This window comes from Hyaloscypha bicolor (genome assembly GCF_002865645.1).
Source record: "Hyaloscypha bicolor E unplaced genomic scaffold K444scaffold_190, whole genome shotgun sequence".
In the NCBI taxonomy this organism is placed as follows: Eukaryota; Fungi; Ascomycota; class Leotiomycetes; order Helotiales; family Hyaloscyphaceae; genus Hyaloscypha; species Hyaloscypha bicolor.
In genome coordinates, this window is record NW_020194692.1 from 282,345 (window position 1) to 296,745 (window position 14,401).

Sequence of the window (14,401 nt, forward strand, 5' to 3'; positions counted from 1 at the left end):
ATAGAAACATCACCAGGATTTGAAGATATATACAGAACCTCTCCATTCTAACACCTCATAATGCCCCAATTACCTGTAGATACGTCAATTACAGCTTGCTGCACCTTACGCTGGTGGATTTGCTTGCTTCCATCGCCGTACGGCACGTCGATTGGCCTCTGCCATCGCTCTACGCCTCTTTTTAGGCTGTTGGGAGCCATGGGATCGGTGGGGGGAGGGGAGGGTTATAGGCTGTAAAGGCCCTGGAGCAGTGAGATTAACGCTTAGAATGTGGTTTTACTAAAGCCTGAAGGCCTGATTAGAGCAGTAAATTAGCCTATCACGTGCACGATTATAAGGATAAAACACCAAAAAATCAAGGTTGGGATAAAAAATCGTAAGGATAATCCTTATAGTAAGGATATCCTTAACTCGGGGCTAATTTTATTGGGATCCTAAGGTAGCATCCTTATGTTGAGGATATCCTTATATTGAGTATCCTTATAGCGAGTTTTTACTGTACGTCCTCATCAGTGCGCTTGCGTTTATACGAAAGATATTTCCTTTTCGGAAATCTTCTGGGACAAGTCCTTGTGGTTGTGTCTCATATCTCGGTACTACCGTTGATCGTTTTAGGAGGTGTAGAGAAGAACAGCTTAGGCCACGTTCTCTTCCTCTTGAAGTACTGTATCTTAACAAGTCAACTTTCTTGTCTGCCTTTTCCGATCTATTTCTTAACATCAACATCCCAGTCTCGGTATATCACACTTCCATCTATCACTTCTGTCCTCGAAATCGTCATTTGTTGGCATCGACCTGTCTTATCCCGTCCTCAAAGTTCCGCATACTTTCAATCACACAGCCTCATTGCATATCACGAGGTCTAACTTTCCACACTGGCCGGCGTCGACACTGTTCAAAGTACTCCAAACATGCATTTCTTTGCTCTCCTATTCCCACTTCTCTTGGCAACTGCCTTTGGTAGTCCGGCACTCGCTGAGAGAAAAGTCAACAATGGTCCCTACGAGTACGCAACTCCTTTTTCACCCTTCTCTCGACCTCTCATTCCCACACGAAAAGCCATAACTAAAGACTGCTTGGTAGAGTTGCCTTTTATACACAGAAGAACTATGTCACGTGCTGCGCACAGGCGTACATATAGCTTCTTCACCGCCTTTAGGGCACCATCATTCTTACATATTTACACCAAAACCCACACATTTCCACTTCCACAGCTTATCCAGGCCGTGACAAACTATCAGGAAGTTCATGGCACCCTCACGATTGACCCAGCGCGGGGGATTCCCTCCGGCAAATCACCAAATTCCAACGTCTTTAAGCATAAAACAGCTTCAGCCTCAACAGCCAGTAAGACCGAGATCAAATTCTGTCAGATATTTGCGGATAAGCAGTGTTTTATTTTTAGCAATGGCGATTTCTTGGGTGGTTTTACTACGAGTAAATCGAAGCTAATCGTGGGAAGATGCAGTGCGCTAGATGAATTTGGCATACTGGGTTGCGATACCAATGACGTCTTTGCTTTCAAGTCTATTCTCAAGTAGAGTATGTAGTTTGGAGTTGAATCGACAGGGTGGATCTTGCTCAGGAACAGACTTGGAGTTGTTTTTGAGATGGGCTATTGCATGTCCTGCTACTTAGCCTTGCCTTGGGTGTTTATTTTTCTGGTTGCTGTTATTAAGGTTGTCTTCCTTCCCAAGACAGGGGTGCTTTTGTATTGCAGTATAGGGATGGCCTATGAGGTTGCGAACTTCGACTGGGTGATGTAGGCGCCTTGGGGCTCAGAAGGAGTTAATGAGGTCTAGACCAGTATCTTTAGAAGGGGATTCCATTCATGTTTCGTCTCAATTATCCACCACATCACCGTTCAGAGGTTTGATATCGAACCAGAAACATAATCGCACTCCCACCTCACCTCACGAAGCCTTCTGAAACGATTTCAGAACGTTTTGCTCACAGCGAATGCTGACTTCGTTGCGAAGTGAAGTCAAGGGTCGAGGGCAGTGCTTCTGGAGGATCGGCCATGAACTAAAAGAAGGGGAGGCCAGAGGGAAGAGACGTAGGACGTCCACTGGATTGCAAATGCTCTGGTTGTCGATTTGAAAGTGTAGACTTGAATGTTCTGGAACTCACGAAAGGCTGCTTCTCTGCTTGCTTGGCAATTTCATCCTGCTCTAGCAGCTGCAGATATTCACTTCCTAGACTTTAATGCGAGGCGAATTCAACTGGTGTCGCGCGCCTTCCGAACTTGACCCGCAACACCTGACGACCTCAGAGTTCGTCGACAGGCAAAACAAAGACACACAATGACGGAGGTGAAATACTTGTCCCAGATTGAGGCCATGGGCCGGAAAGCAGTTCAGCAAAGCCTCGATGTAAGCTTCTCTACCAGTCTCGAGTCTCCACATCCTCCTTCACCTTGAACTTCGCCCAAAGGTTGAAACGATCAGAATTAACAATGTGCTCTCTCCTTCAGCTTCAAGAAGTCAGCGACTATTACTACGGTAATCTCATCGAATCTAGACCTCCCTTCCTTCTAACGCGGTTAGTCACCATCGCCGCTCTACTCAGGCGCTACTCACCCTCGCCCAGGCTTGGCAGAAATACCTAATTTCTGGTATCGATAGGTATCGATGCCAGAATTGTAAGGTACCGATACTATCGATAAAGTATCAATTCCCGGAACCCAACTCCCCCCTTTAATTGCAATTAACTTTAGAACCACTTCCCTTATAAGAAAACTTTTGGTAGCGCAAATGTTCTACTTAATTTAGGCTTTCTATTTAGCTACTTATCTTATAGTTTAGACTAAAATTCGTCTCAATGCAGCTATTTTAAGCAAAAAATAGCTTTTGAGATTTTCGTAAGGCTCGCTTATAATAAGCGTTCCGATAAGAGATACGAATACGATACTAAATTCTCCGAATACGAGGGTCATTTTAAAATTAAGATAATATTAACTTTTATTAATAATATTAAGTAATTCCTTTAATAGAAAGACTAGAAAATAAAGAAATTGTATATAAATATATTATTATACAAATTAAATAATAAATAGAAGAGATAATTTAAGGCTAAGTATTGATTCGGTATTAATATGTATCGATCCTTGCGATACCTAAGTAATACCATCCAGTATCAATACCTTATCGATACCAAAAGTATTTTTGCCAAGCCTGCCCTCGCCTCACCCACTGCTCAGGTTACTCAGTCACGTGCCTAATGTGGTACGTTGATCCGCTCCTGAATCAAATGCAGGCTTTTCCTAGTGTTTTTGTAGCTTAGTTACATAAGAAGGGGTTTCCCTATATCACGTGATGTGTCTTCATAAAGGGCTCTTAGCGCGTCGTAGGCAACTCTCCCCTTATCTAATCTACTCTTTTTGTACATAACTCGATTCTTGCTATTACTTGCGATCTGTCCCTTTCAGTACGCTTTGCACTGCTTGTTTTATGTTCCTGTTTTTGCACGTGTTTTACTCGCTGCGCTATGCCTGTCTACAATACTTAGTCTATATAATCTAGCAAGAATTTAATTCATTTTTACTAGATAGGCCACCGCGGGAGCCCACGGAACACACGTAGCTTTGGGGCATTTACGCAACCCCTGATGCTGCAAAGTCCAAATCTAGAGTAGGCGTATCCAGATCGGTCGAGCCAAGCAAACAAGCACTATGTCAGCCCTAAATGCGCGCGGATGATATTAGGATTTGCTGCCTGGTGCACAGGTTATTCGACAGCCACATGTACGATTAGAAGTGACTTTACACTATTCTATTATACTAAAACCCAACTAAATAGAAATTATATCGATATCATATTGCTGAAAGACCATTTTGGGCACGTGACAGCGCTAAATGCGCCGGGAATAAATCTCTGATTTTCAGCTCTTAAGACCTTAGCTTTTATATCAATTTAATGCCCTATTGCAGAACCCTTCAATTTGACCTCCTGACACATGTTTACCAAAATGCCAGCATCATTAACCTCAACTCCCCATCCCGCGCCGCCTTCTCCCACTCCAACCACAAAAACCCTCTCCTCGCAGCACCAGACAACACCGTTCTAATCCACGCTTGCAACACAAAAGGCAGCTGGGGCGCCGGCATCGCGGTCGCTTTCAAGACTTTCTGTCCTCATGCCTATGAAGTCTACCACACGCACTGTCTCTCGACGCCCGTGCAAACAGGTACCTGTCTCCTCATTCCACCATGTGAGAGCGATGCAGGCCCGAAACACTGGATTGCGTGTCTGTTTACCAGCGCCGCGTATGGGAAAAAGAAAGATGCGCCGGAGGAGATTTTGAGGAATACGGAGACGGCGGTGAGGGATTTGCTTGTGCAGGTGCAGTTGGCGAGGGGGAGGGACGAGATGATTGCAGGGCTGAGGATGTGTAGGATTAATTCGGGTAGGTTTGGGGTTGAGTGGGAGAGGACTGAGGCAGTTTTGCGGGGGATGAAGATTGATGGGCCAGGCGGAGGGGAGATCGAGATTGAGGTTTGGGATCGTGGGGAAGAAGATTTGTGATACCGGCTTGTTTTGTAGACTATATGTAAGTTTTCAGGAGTTACTACTGTATTTCACCTTGAAGAGATCGCATGGGTGGGAGAAGAAGCTCGAGATTAGATTAGTGTGGATCTATGTGCGCGAAGCCTGCCTCCTCTATCAACCACTAATCGCACCTAGACAAGGAGACTTTTGACCGATTAGGATGAGGAGATATTGGTCTCATGCTAGTGGAAGACCACTCTCCATGTTCATCCACGAAATCCTCGCCAAAAAGATGCAGGCCATCCTCGATGGTGCGCGGCCGAGACCACCTGATGCCAATATTTGACAGCCATTTCCTTAAGCTTCGTTGGGAAGTATCGGTAGGAAAGAATCCCGATCGTCCTTGGTAAATCACATATCGGTTTTCGTCCTCAATAGTGCAGTGCATAAACAAATCAAGTGTGGGGAATCGGCTAAGGCGAGGTTGTTGACTACCTCGCCCGACGTGCGATGACAGATTCATGACGACTTGAATAATGCTGCAAGCTAATAGTGCAGTCCCGCTTACAGCTATATAAGCAATTAGGGTCGCAAAGCTCACAGTAACTTGGTACCGGTGGTAGGCGTACGATGCTGGGCTACTGCGTTCTGGGGGTTCACTGAGCTGGCTAATGAGAAAGGATAGTCCAGGGTTGGATACGGACTTAGAGCCCATAGCTCCTGGTAAAAGGCGCCTCGCAACACCATTCTGGCAAAAGTATATTGGGAAGGCAAGAAGCGACTGCAACACGGAGATGGCGAATGCTACACCGCTCACACTCTCCATAGCAAGTTGATCACTGAATTCGGGCTCGACCAACCACAGAAACGTTGGAAAGGATGGGCTAGAGAATAGGGATAACGGGCTAGACCCGTTATTCAGCAGCGTTGTGGTATCGAATAACAGATGATCATAGGCTTCGAGGATTTGCTGTGCAGACAAATTGAGCGGTATGGCCGGGGTATCCGTAAAGGAGTGCCAGAGAATGGTTGCGTTGCTTCGACTATAGGCAACTGCAGAGTTTTGAAAGAAAACAGTCATTCTTGTCGTCCAGCCTGTATTTGAATACCATGATGTATTATTGAGGCACATCTGCAGTGACGCGATAGGGCCCGGGCATGTTACAAGGCCTTCTTTAATTAGTCTCGCTTCGAGTTGAGGAAATCTAGAAAAGGAGATTGAACCTACTAGCTTCAAGTTCATTGGGGCCAAGATTTCCCACACATAGGCGAATTGCTCCTGGTTGAATCCCTAAGTAACGACCAGAATAAGTACGGCATTCTTGACTTGAATTGAACTCTGTGCCCGAACTTCCGGCGTTGAAGTTAAAGAGGTAACCACGATGGTCACTGGCGAGGATAATGTCTGCATCCGGGAAGCTTGCATTAGCAACAAGCTCGGGCATGGCGATTATGCTCTCCCCAGGCATAAAATAAGTGCGATTGCATCCTGAGGAGTCTTGACTATTCGTATTGAGTCTGCAGGGTTGGGCAATTTCACTCTGCGGAGTTAGATCTACGGAGTGGGTAGGGTCTGTTAAAAAGCCTGCAAACTCCCACGATAGCAGCAGGTCCGTGAAACCAGTATATTCCGTTGCCACAGAGGCGTTCATTGGCTGGTTGTCGTAGCCAAAATATGGTGTCGCGGATGATACGGGAGAGAACGCCATTTGAATTTGGACCTGGCCTGTCAGGTATTTAGCAGCTATAACGCTTCGCTGGGAACCAGGAGAGTGAAGCGTACTCATGATCAAGATTCCTACCCCGGGAACCAGGAGCATTACTATCAACCTTATTATACTCCAAACACGGGTCATAAAAGATGGCACCGCCGCCCCCGCAGCAAGAGAAAGCAGACCCAAAACGGTGGTACCGTCCTGCAGAGCGAGAAAGTCGACGAATCTGGCGCTAGAGCGACCCTCTCGACAAATCATAGCCCACTTGATGCGTTCCAAGGTTGAAGATATCGTGGCAGATAGCGAGACACTCGCAAGTTCGGAGAAGGTACGGAGAATAAAGATTGAATACCCGCGGGACTGGTTGACCAGTGTGATGTTCCTTGTTAGGACACTTCCGCTGGCTTGCAGGCAGGTCAGCACCAACAGGCTCAGCGTCAGGAATATGAGAACCGAGCCGTGGCTATTGCGAATGATGCCACCCATCACTGCCGAGACTGGCTGCAGCACCAGCAGCAATGCTGTAAATCTGTAAAGGTGGAGCAGTCACAGCTCTTTGTTCGAACAGTTCAAAAGTATGTTCTCTGGAGACTCATAACGGCTTGCACGTCAGGTCATATAGTGCGGTATGACCTACGAATGCCAGGAAAACATTTTCTTCAGCTACAACTATCTATAATGCGTAGAAGTTTGTGTTGTTTGTATAACGAGAAGAATGATAGGGTCTCAGACGAGAATAACATCGCCCGAGTCCAGGCTGAAAACCCCCTTTCTCTATTGTGTCTCTTAACATAACCCTGCCCTCTGTAAATATTGGCCGGTGAATTTAGGTTCCGAACGTTTACGAGAGCCTTGTCTATCGTGATTGGCACTAAGTGGTAGATTAGAGGGGCCAGCTGAACGCCACTGCGTAAGGATGAGACACACCCCTATTCTCGAGCCCCTTTTAATAAAGCGAACTTGCCTTAACCAATATTAATAATTAGTGCATTAGCGATAATATCCGTCTAATTACCTACAAGCTAATTAAGTCCTCCTATTTCCTTATTTAATAAGGATAAAATTATAGTCGTTCTTTCTTAATACCTCGTGGCCGCGCTTCTATTAATAATTAGTTAAGGTATACACGACTAGCGTAAATAACTTACTCACTTTCGTCTTAAGGTATTAAGCGTTACCGCCTAAATTTTCGAATATTTCGTTCTACTTAACGCGGGGCTATATCGACTGGAGGGAGGAGGCAAGTGGGTTATATTGCCGCTAACGAAGGGGGGGGCACCTAAGTGTGGGTGATAATAAGAAACTAATGCGGTGATTTAGGAAGCCGAGGATTGGCTAAGCTAGAGGTGCCTCGATGAGGACCAGAAGAAGTGGACGGTGGCCTGCGACCTGAAACGGAGATTTGACGCTACGCTAAATAAAGGTTAGCAGCTGGCTGACTAATACTTGCCTAGAGTAATCCGGTTGTCGGCCTGACCTGCAAGGCGAAAGGACGGCTTATCATAAATCGGAAGCACGTGACTCACCATAACCTTACTTGTGCGTTCAAAAACGTGATTAGGAATCACATATTCGAATAAGATGTAGCTGCATCGTGGACAACATTAATTCCCGGAGCGTTTCTCTAACTTCTCTTTGATAGAACACTTGCACAATACGCTTTTTAAAAGGAGGTGGCAAGTGCTACAAACTTCGAGGTTATTATGCGGCGTACCCTGTGGCTACTTTTGAGGGAGAGATGCCCCAATTGAAACTCATCTGCCTAGGAGCTGCAAAGCTTCATGCAAGCAGGGAACCTCTGGGCCGTAAAGTTGCGTTGACCGTGGCTTGTGGTGACCGCATGTTCGCTGGCGACAGAGTGCACCAAGGAAAGGTCAGCTCCTAGCACAGGCATTAGCGGCTTTACCCTGCTAGAGATGGGACAAGTATCACAACCACGTACGTCTGGTATGACTCCTCTAGTCGCCATATTACAGGTGCATGAATCTCTACAGCACCTCCGAATGAGCCCCAAACTGACCCTTTACTCCGTTTGCCCGTACCGTTTGAGTATTGGTTATGATGTCTGCCTTGCTAGGATATGCATGAATCTCCCAAAACCGCTACTATTTCTCCCTTTGCCCAGCTGATCCTTCGTCCGTATAGTTTGGGTGCCAACGTCAGTGCAGTTCTACCTTACTAGGATATACATAAATCTATAAAAGCTACTGCTTATCTCTCCCTTTACCCAGCTAATCCTTTCGTCAGTATGGTTTAGGTGCCAACATCCGTGTAGTTCTGCCTTGCTAGGATATGTATGAATCTCCTAAACCTGTGATAACTCCTGCTTAATGTAATATCGCCGCTACATGGATCTCGTGGCAGTTAACAGGCACAGTATCCAACCAGCTTTCTCCGTCGCCGAGATATATCTGCCCATGTACACCCACGAAACACGCCTGCTCTCCCTAAGCTGCGGAGGCGTACTAATGTAGCCTAATCCTGCACGTTACCTTGTCAAACAGAAGCACCGGGGCTAGATACTAACGCACGTTGGACTTGTAGCACCATTTTTTATACCTTTCTAAAATTGTGATAAAGCTCTTAGAAAATTAAAGTCGTATACTCATATGCGGGTTGCGTTATTTGAGGGGAGTTAAGGAGAGGTTGAGAGGGGCATTAAGCGAGGTCCCTTCGGTTAAAAAGGGGACCCAAATCGGCTCCGACAAGGACCCTTAATAAAATGTGATAGGGGACCGAGAACGGCCACCGTTACGGTATCTTAACAGGCTCTGATATGTGGCTATGCTTAGGTAGTAGGACCTGCAAAAGTCTATATATAGATAACTTGGAAACTATAACCGATTCTCGAGGGAGCAAGATCCCCCTGAGCGTGATCCAACTGACTCACTAGTATGCTCAGGGGCTCAGGGCTTAGCTCAGGTTAGAGCAGCGACTGCTCAGGTCCAAAAACGGAAATGGACATTGGAGAGGTCCAGATTCAACTGAGATTATATCGGTTGCCATGCAGCAGCAAAGCAATCGTACTCTGATCCCAAAGTCCCTCCAATTTACCACAATTTCCTGGCCGAACGAGAGACATGGAGGCATTACTGTGAGTACTATTCTAGGGGAGAAGGCATTGTTGTAGCATTGAGCTGACTACGGCAGCAGCTGCGGACGAGTTTCCAGGAATAGACCCACTATACGAGTGCTTATTGAAAGCTCTGGAATACATTGAGAGCGAGCCAGAGAGACACATCAAGGCTGAAAGTGACGCGGATGACACGAAGATTGCACCACTGATGGAGATAATTCAGCAGAAGGACCTCATTATACAAAGCAAAGATGAGCTTCTCAAGATCAACGAGGAGACACTGCGGGCGAGTAAGGCGTTGATGGCAGACAAGGATAAAATCATAAAGGTATGAGCTACAGAACTTCCTACTTGCTTGAAAGAAATACTACAGGATTATTGCCATCCGAGAAAGATGGCATCGTGCGGTTTGCTTCGGCTAACTATCTGTAGATCAAAGAGAGAGAGATCCAAGAAGCAGCCAGATTGATCACCGCCCGGGAGGAAACAATCACCCAGAAGGACGAGGTCATTCAAAACCGCGAAGAAAATCTAGAGCAGGCACAAATCTCAATCACTACGCACGAGCGCACGATCACGCAGAAGAACGAAGTTATTAAAAGCCGCAAGAAGACCAGCAACCGGAACCACAAAACGATTCGAGAGAAGGAACGTGAGATTGAAAACTTGAATACCTATCTGGCACGGCAACGCGATGCCAGCCACGTAAAGGACTCTGCTTACCAAGATTTTGAGCAGAGAATGGAAGACCAGGTGGCGGCACTAAGGGGCCAACTCGAGGACAAAGACGATGAAATTCAGGCACTTGAAAACTTGCTTGAAAAACATCGGTTGCGTCGCCTCTCACGGAAGTCCGAGAAAGAATCCCTGGAACATGATTGCCCGGAATTGAAAGGGCCATTCAAGTTGAAGGAGGCTTGGTATGTCAAAGAAGAAGGAAGTGAGGACGGAGAAATTGCTAGTCAGCGTATCAAGATCAAGGAGGAGCCCATGGATTACTAGCTGTCTCTGTTGTGCTTGGAAGGGGGCGAATGTCTTCAGTTTTCTACTATTTTGGGAGAAGAGATTTAAAAGTGCAGGAGTTCTGAACTGGCAACTGTGGAATGTATAGTTTGTGGTCTAGTTGAATGAAAAGCGTGTTGCTTTCACCTAAATCAGAGGTGATGTAGACTTAGTCCTCTCTTCCCCCTCAAACACGTCCATAATCCCACCCCAACTTTAACTTTCTCCTGGGTCCTGTTCGGCATTGCCCTGTCCTCTATTTATCCTCCAGCTGGATTGTGACGCTCAATCTTCTTTTTGAAGTCTCGAACACAGGTTGCGGTGGAGCCTGGAGCCCCCCCCAAACTCCCTACTCTACCCGAGACGAAGAAAATGCACTTCTAGAATATCTCCAGTTGCATATCGTACGGAATATTCCACAGCTCAAGATCCTCTAGAACATTCCTCAAAGCGACTCGAAGTGCTCGATGATACCACCATCCGAGAAAGCAAACGACGCAAGTGTAAATTGCTGCTGCCCGGTATAGACTGACACTAAGAAGCTCGGCATAGTCTTGGTAACTCTGGCTTGTTATCTCGCAATGGAGCATAACCTGATGTTTCGAAGCCGGCTCCAACCAAGAAGACACAGGCGAAGCCCAAAAACAAGACAGGAAACCGTCAGACAACTGAAATGCGGAGCCAAATAAAGTAACCAACGCAGCTAGGGAAATTGCTCCTCCAGTCAGAGCGGCGCAAATCGTTATAAAAGATCTTAAGAAGATTGATCGAGGGATTTCTTTCGGAAGTGAACCCCATGGCCGCCAAGCAGTCTGGTAAGGCACATCCAGATACGCCGATGTCAGCGCCACGAGGATGAGCCATGTTTGCGTCACCAGGTAGGTGGTGAAGAGCAAGCTATAAACTCCGTACCAAGACTAAGGTAGTAGATAGTCAAAGGACAGAGCCAAAACACAAGGTGTTGCTACTAATAGCCACGAGATGATGGTGATAGCTGCCCAGCTCCACCCTTGAATTTCAACAGCCTTCTTAAAAGGACCCCGCTGAATACCTTCCGATGGTAGCCATAGGGTGGTGTTCTGTAGCCATTGACATTTGCAGAATCCTCATCCCACATCGCAACTGGATATAATTCGGAATCGTACATATCTTGGAAGAGAGCTGTGCGGGTCTTCGAGCTTCTGATGCAGTTATTGACCACAAGCACGCTGACAGCGTGCGAAGAATTCCCTGCCAGAAGAGCCCTAGAGATAATAGATACGATGACTAAAATCACCCAGAAGATCCCAAATGAGATTGAACCGACAGGGGATGCTTGTTGAGCATTGTACAAGAAGCCCAGCAAGAAGAAAACAGCCGGCACACCAATCGTTGTCCCGAAGTTTGTCTGAGATTCCATTATAGTGATCAGGCGGGATTTTGTGCCTTCTATCAATGCTTCTGTGAGCTCCGATGGAATGAGAGCGCTGTGGATTCGAGCGGTCGGGTCGTCTGGATCCTGGTCATAGTTTCCACGCAACAGAGCGACAATTGCTTCCAACCTTTCTCTCGCCGAAATGGTCTGACTATGTTTCAGAATTCTGACAACACGGAAGTCTAATAGCAGTTCCTGAATCCCACTAAACGCCATCGGTCCAGCGAGAGCCATGATGCAAGTGATCCAGCCGATCATGTCGAAAGTCGCCACCACGCAGATGGCGGGAATGGAAAGCAACAGCTTTGAGATGCTATGTATCTGAGTAGGACCACCTCTAAAGAATTGGACAGGCAAATTAAGATGCCACCGCCGAGGAATCACGGTGCTGAAAATCACCGCTGGAAGCGCAAAGCCAAGGAGGACGAGAGGAAAGTCCGATGAGATTGACGGGCCGTCATCTCGGCAGTTGTGCCGCTGAGTGCACCACGAATACAAAGCGTAGTACACGATAATTCCATCAAACGGAATGGCAGTTCGGTTTTCGTTGTCTTCATTAGCCAATTGCCAACATGTTGCGTTCAGATCAGATAATGCGTTGCCGCAGTGACTGGGGGTGAGCAAAAGCAAAAGCACCCATACAGTAAAACCTCGCTATAAGGATACCGAAATTGTCCCCAAAAACTAAGGATAATGCGAGGTATCCTTATCGAGGATCACGTGCAAATATTTTTATCGCTCTGCGCCTCTTTTTAGGCTATTGGGGAGGCCATAGAATCGGTGGGCGGGCCATAGGATCAGTGGGTGGGTGGGTGGGTAATAGGCTGTAAAGGCTCTGGAGCAGTGAGATTAATGCTTAGAATGCGGTTTTACTGGTGCCTGAAGGCCTGACAGGAGCGGCAAATTAGCCTATCACGTGCACGATTATAAGGATAATACACCAAAAAATTAAGGCTGGGATAAAGAATCATAGGGATAATCCTTATAGTGAGGATATCCTTAGCTCAGGGCTAATTTTTGTTGGGATCCTAAGGTAGTAGTATCCTTATATCGAGGATATCCTTATATCGAGTATCCTTATAGCGAGGTTTTACTGTATTGCGAAAAGGCCGTGTCTGGGAAGTCGAAGCATGTTGTGCTTTCAAAATGACGAAACGGTCAAGGCTCAGATAATTCGTCGAATTTCGAACGGAGCATATGTGAAGGCGGAAGATCCTGGTTTGTGACTCGTGCAATATATTTTGCAAAACATAAAAGGCTATGATGAAGATCTACTTCATGCTGCACAAGAAAACTGCCATAACGCCAAGATTTTTTTTCACGAAGAAGGTTAAAAGTTCATTCTTTTATTGCGATATTAATTGTTTACCAGCATAGCCACAGTGGTGGCTTGCTTCGCCGTGTTCCGCAGATTCTTGGACACATGATCCTGATCAAATGCCTCCGATTCGCAGCTGCACCACTGAGCTGAAAATGGTGTTTGGCAAGGACTTCTAACAAGCGGTGCATTCTAAAAGGAGGTGAGGATATAGTTCTCGCATGGTGCAAAAGTGCATTGACGTAGTTTGCCTCAGATGCGGGTAGGGCTGAAGGTTGGCCGAAAAAATGGTACCCTCCACCGTAAGCAGTATTGAAATCCCCGCGCTGAGAAACAAGATACATGATGACTTCATACTTCTTCCTGCTTCGTTGTTTAATTGTGGAAGGCTTCCATCCCCACCAGGTACCTCGGTTGAACGTAACGACGCTGCTGACAGAAGCCGTATTAGTAGGCGACTTTTCAGCGATTGTAGGCCCACGACCTCGTCTTCAGGGCCAGAACCTGTCGATTTATCGGAATCACTTTATAATTGTCTCAAGACAACAACAAATAAATAAAACTTGTAATTATTAAATTAGAGATTATGAGAGGTTATTAGAGTTTCTATTATCCCTTCGTCCGGTGAGACATAGTCCACGCTAGTAAGGGGGCCTGGCTCAGACTGTAAAGTCGTACCTTTGCTTAAAAACTTATTAGTCATCCATCGCCTTTTCGCCCTGAGCCAGGCCCCCTTACTAGCGTGGACTATGTCTCACCGGACGAAGGGATAGCAAAAACGCGCCGTCAGGATACCTCTGCAGGCCCCGCCAGGGACTTTCGTCAGCATGCTCGTAAGCTGAAACAACTAGTGCGTTTCGAACAGGGTATTGCATGGATTATCCCCCGCTTTGATCATATTACGTAATGAAACTTGATTATATCGATAGCAGCAGAGGAGATATATGTCACGTGTAGTATAAGAGACGCCGGAGAATCGCTACATTGCTCTGGGGAGTTGTATAACCTGAATTCGGGGCCTACAAGATGTTCCCTCTTTTTTTGGTGGCCGCAGTGACTAAATCGATGGACAATTCCGGTGTTTTTGCTCGTTTACATCTCTCACTCTCAAAGGTAGAGGATTTCCAATTGCGGTCACATGATTTTTATAAAATCATGATTTTAGCACCATAAAATCAATACATTTTAAGACCCCTCATGATTATCGATAAAATCATATTATATACATTCCCTGGTTTCGAAGCTTCGCAAGCGACAGAACTCGCAAAGCGCGGGGTTTAGGCTGCCACTATGGGCTACCCCACAATGATCGTCACTGGTATCGCTCCCACCAAACTACAGTAGGACTGCAACCGAGGCATAAATTTCCATTCATATGCCAGCCTCACT

At 46.3% G+C, this 14,401-nt stretch overlaps 4 protein-coding genes across 4 annotated transcripts; 3 read left to right on the top strand and 1 right to left on the bottom strand.

The window, feature by feature from the left end:
- Nucleotides 1–1,185: 1,185 nt before the first annotated feature.
- On the top strand, nucleotides 1,186–1,851 carry K444DRAFT_622668 (uncharacterized protein). The gene is made up of 2 exons (XM_024882145.1): nucleotides 1,186–1,347; nucleotides 1,463–1,851. Exon 2 carries the CDS (start codon nucleotides 1,611–1,613, stop codon nucleotides 1,764–1,766), a length of 156 nt encoding a protein of 51 aa, XP_024726497.1. The 5' UTR covers nucleotides 1,186–1,347; nucleotides 1,463–1,610; the 3' UTR covers nucleotides 1,767–1,851.
- A 2,192-nt stretch (nucleotides 1,852–4,043) lies between these two features.
- Nucleotides 4,044–4,445, top strand: K444DRAFT_510750 (uncharacterized protein; the record flags this gene model as incomplete). The annotated part of the gene is made up of 1 exon (XM_024873446.1): nucleotides 4,044–4,445. A coding segment is annotated over one exon (402 nt), but the record flags the coding sequence as incomplete, so codon positions are not given.
- Nucleotides 4,446–4,595: 150 nt separating this feature from the next.
- K444DRAFT_291235 (uncharacterized protein) lies at nucleotides 4,596–5,740 on the bottom strand. Its single transcript, XM_024871661.1, has 2 exons — nucleotides 5,716–5,740; nucleotides 4,596–5,657 (listed from the first exon to the last, which is right to left on the bottom strand). Exon 2 carries the CDS (start codon nucleotides 5,617–5,619, stop codon nucleotides 4,669–4,671), a length of 951 nt encoding a protein of 316 aa, XP_024726499.1. The 5' UTR covers nucleotides 5,620–5,657; nucleotides 5,716–5,740; the 3' UTR covers nucleotides 4,596–4,668.
- Nucleotides 5,741–9,282: 3,542 nt separating this feature from the next.
- Nucleotides 9,283–10,280, top strand: K444DRAFT_638626 (uncharacterized protein; the record flags this gene model as incomplete). The annotated part of the gene is made up of 3 exons (XM_024884285.1): nucleotides 9,283–9,296; nucleotides 9,333–9,606; nucleotides 9,711–10,280. The coding sequence occupies 3 exons, from the start codon at nucleotides 9,283–9,285 to the stop codon at nucleotides 10,278–10,280; spliced, it is 858 nt and encodes a 285-aa protein (XP_024726500.1).
- Nucleotides 10,281–14,401: the final 4,121 nt, after the last annotated feature.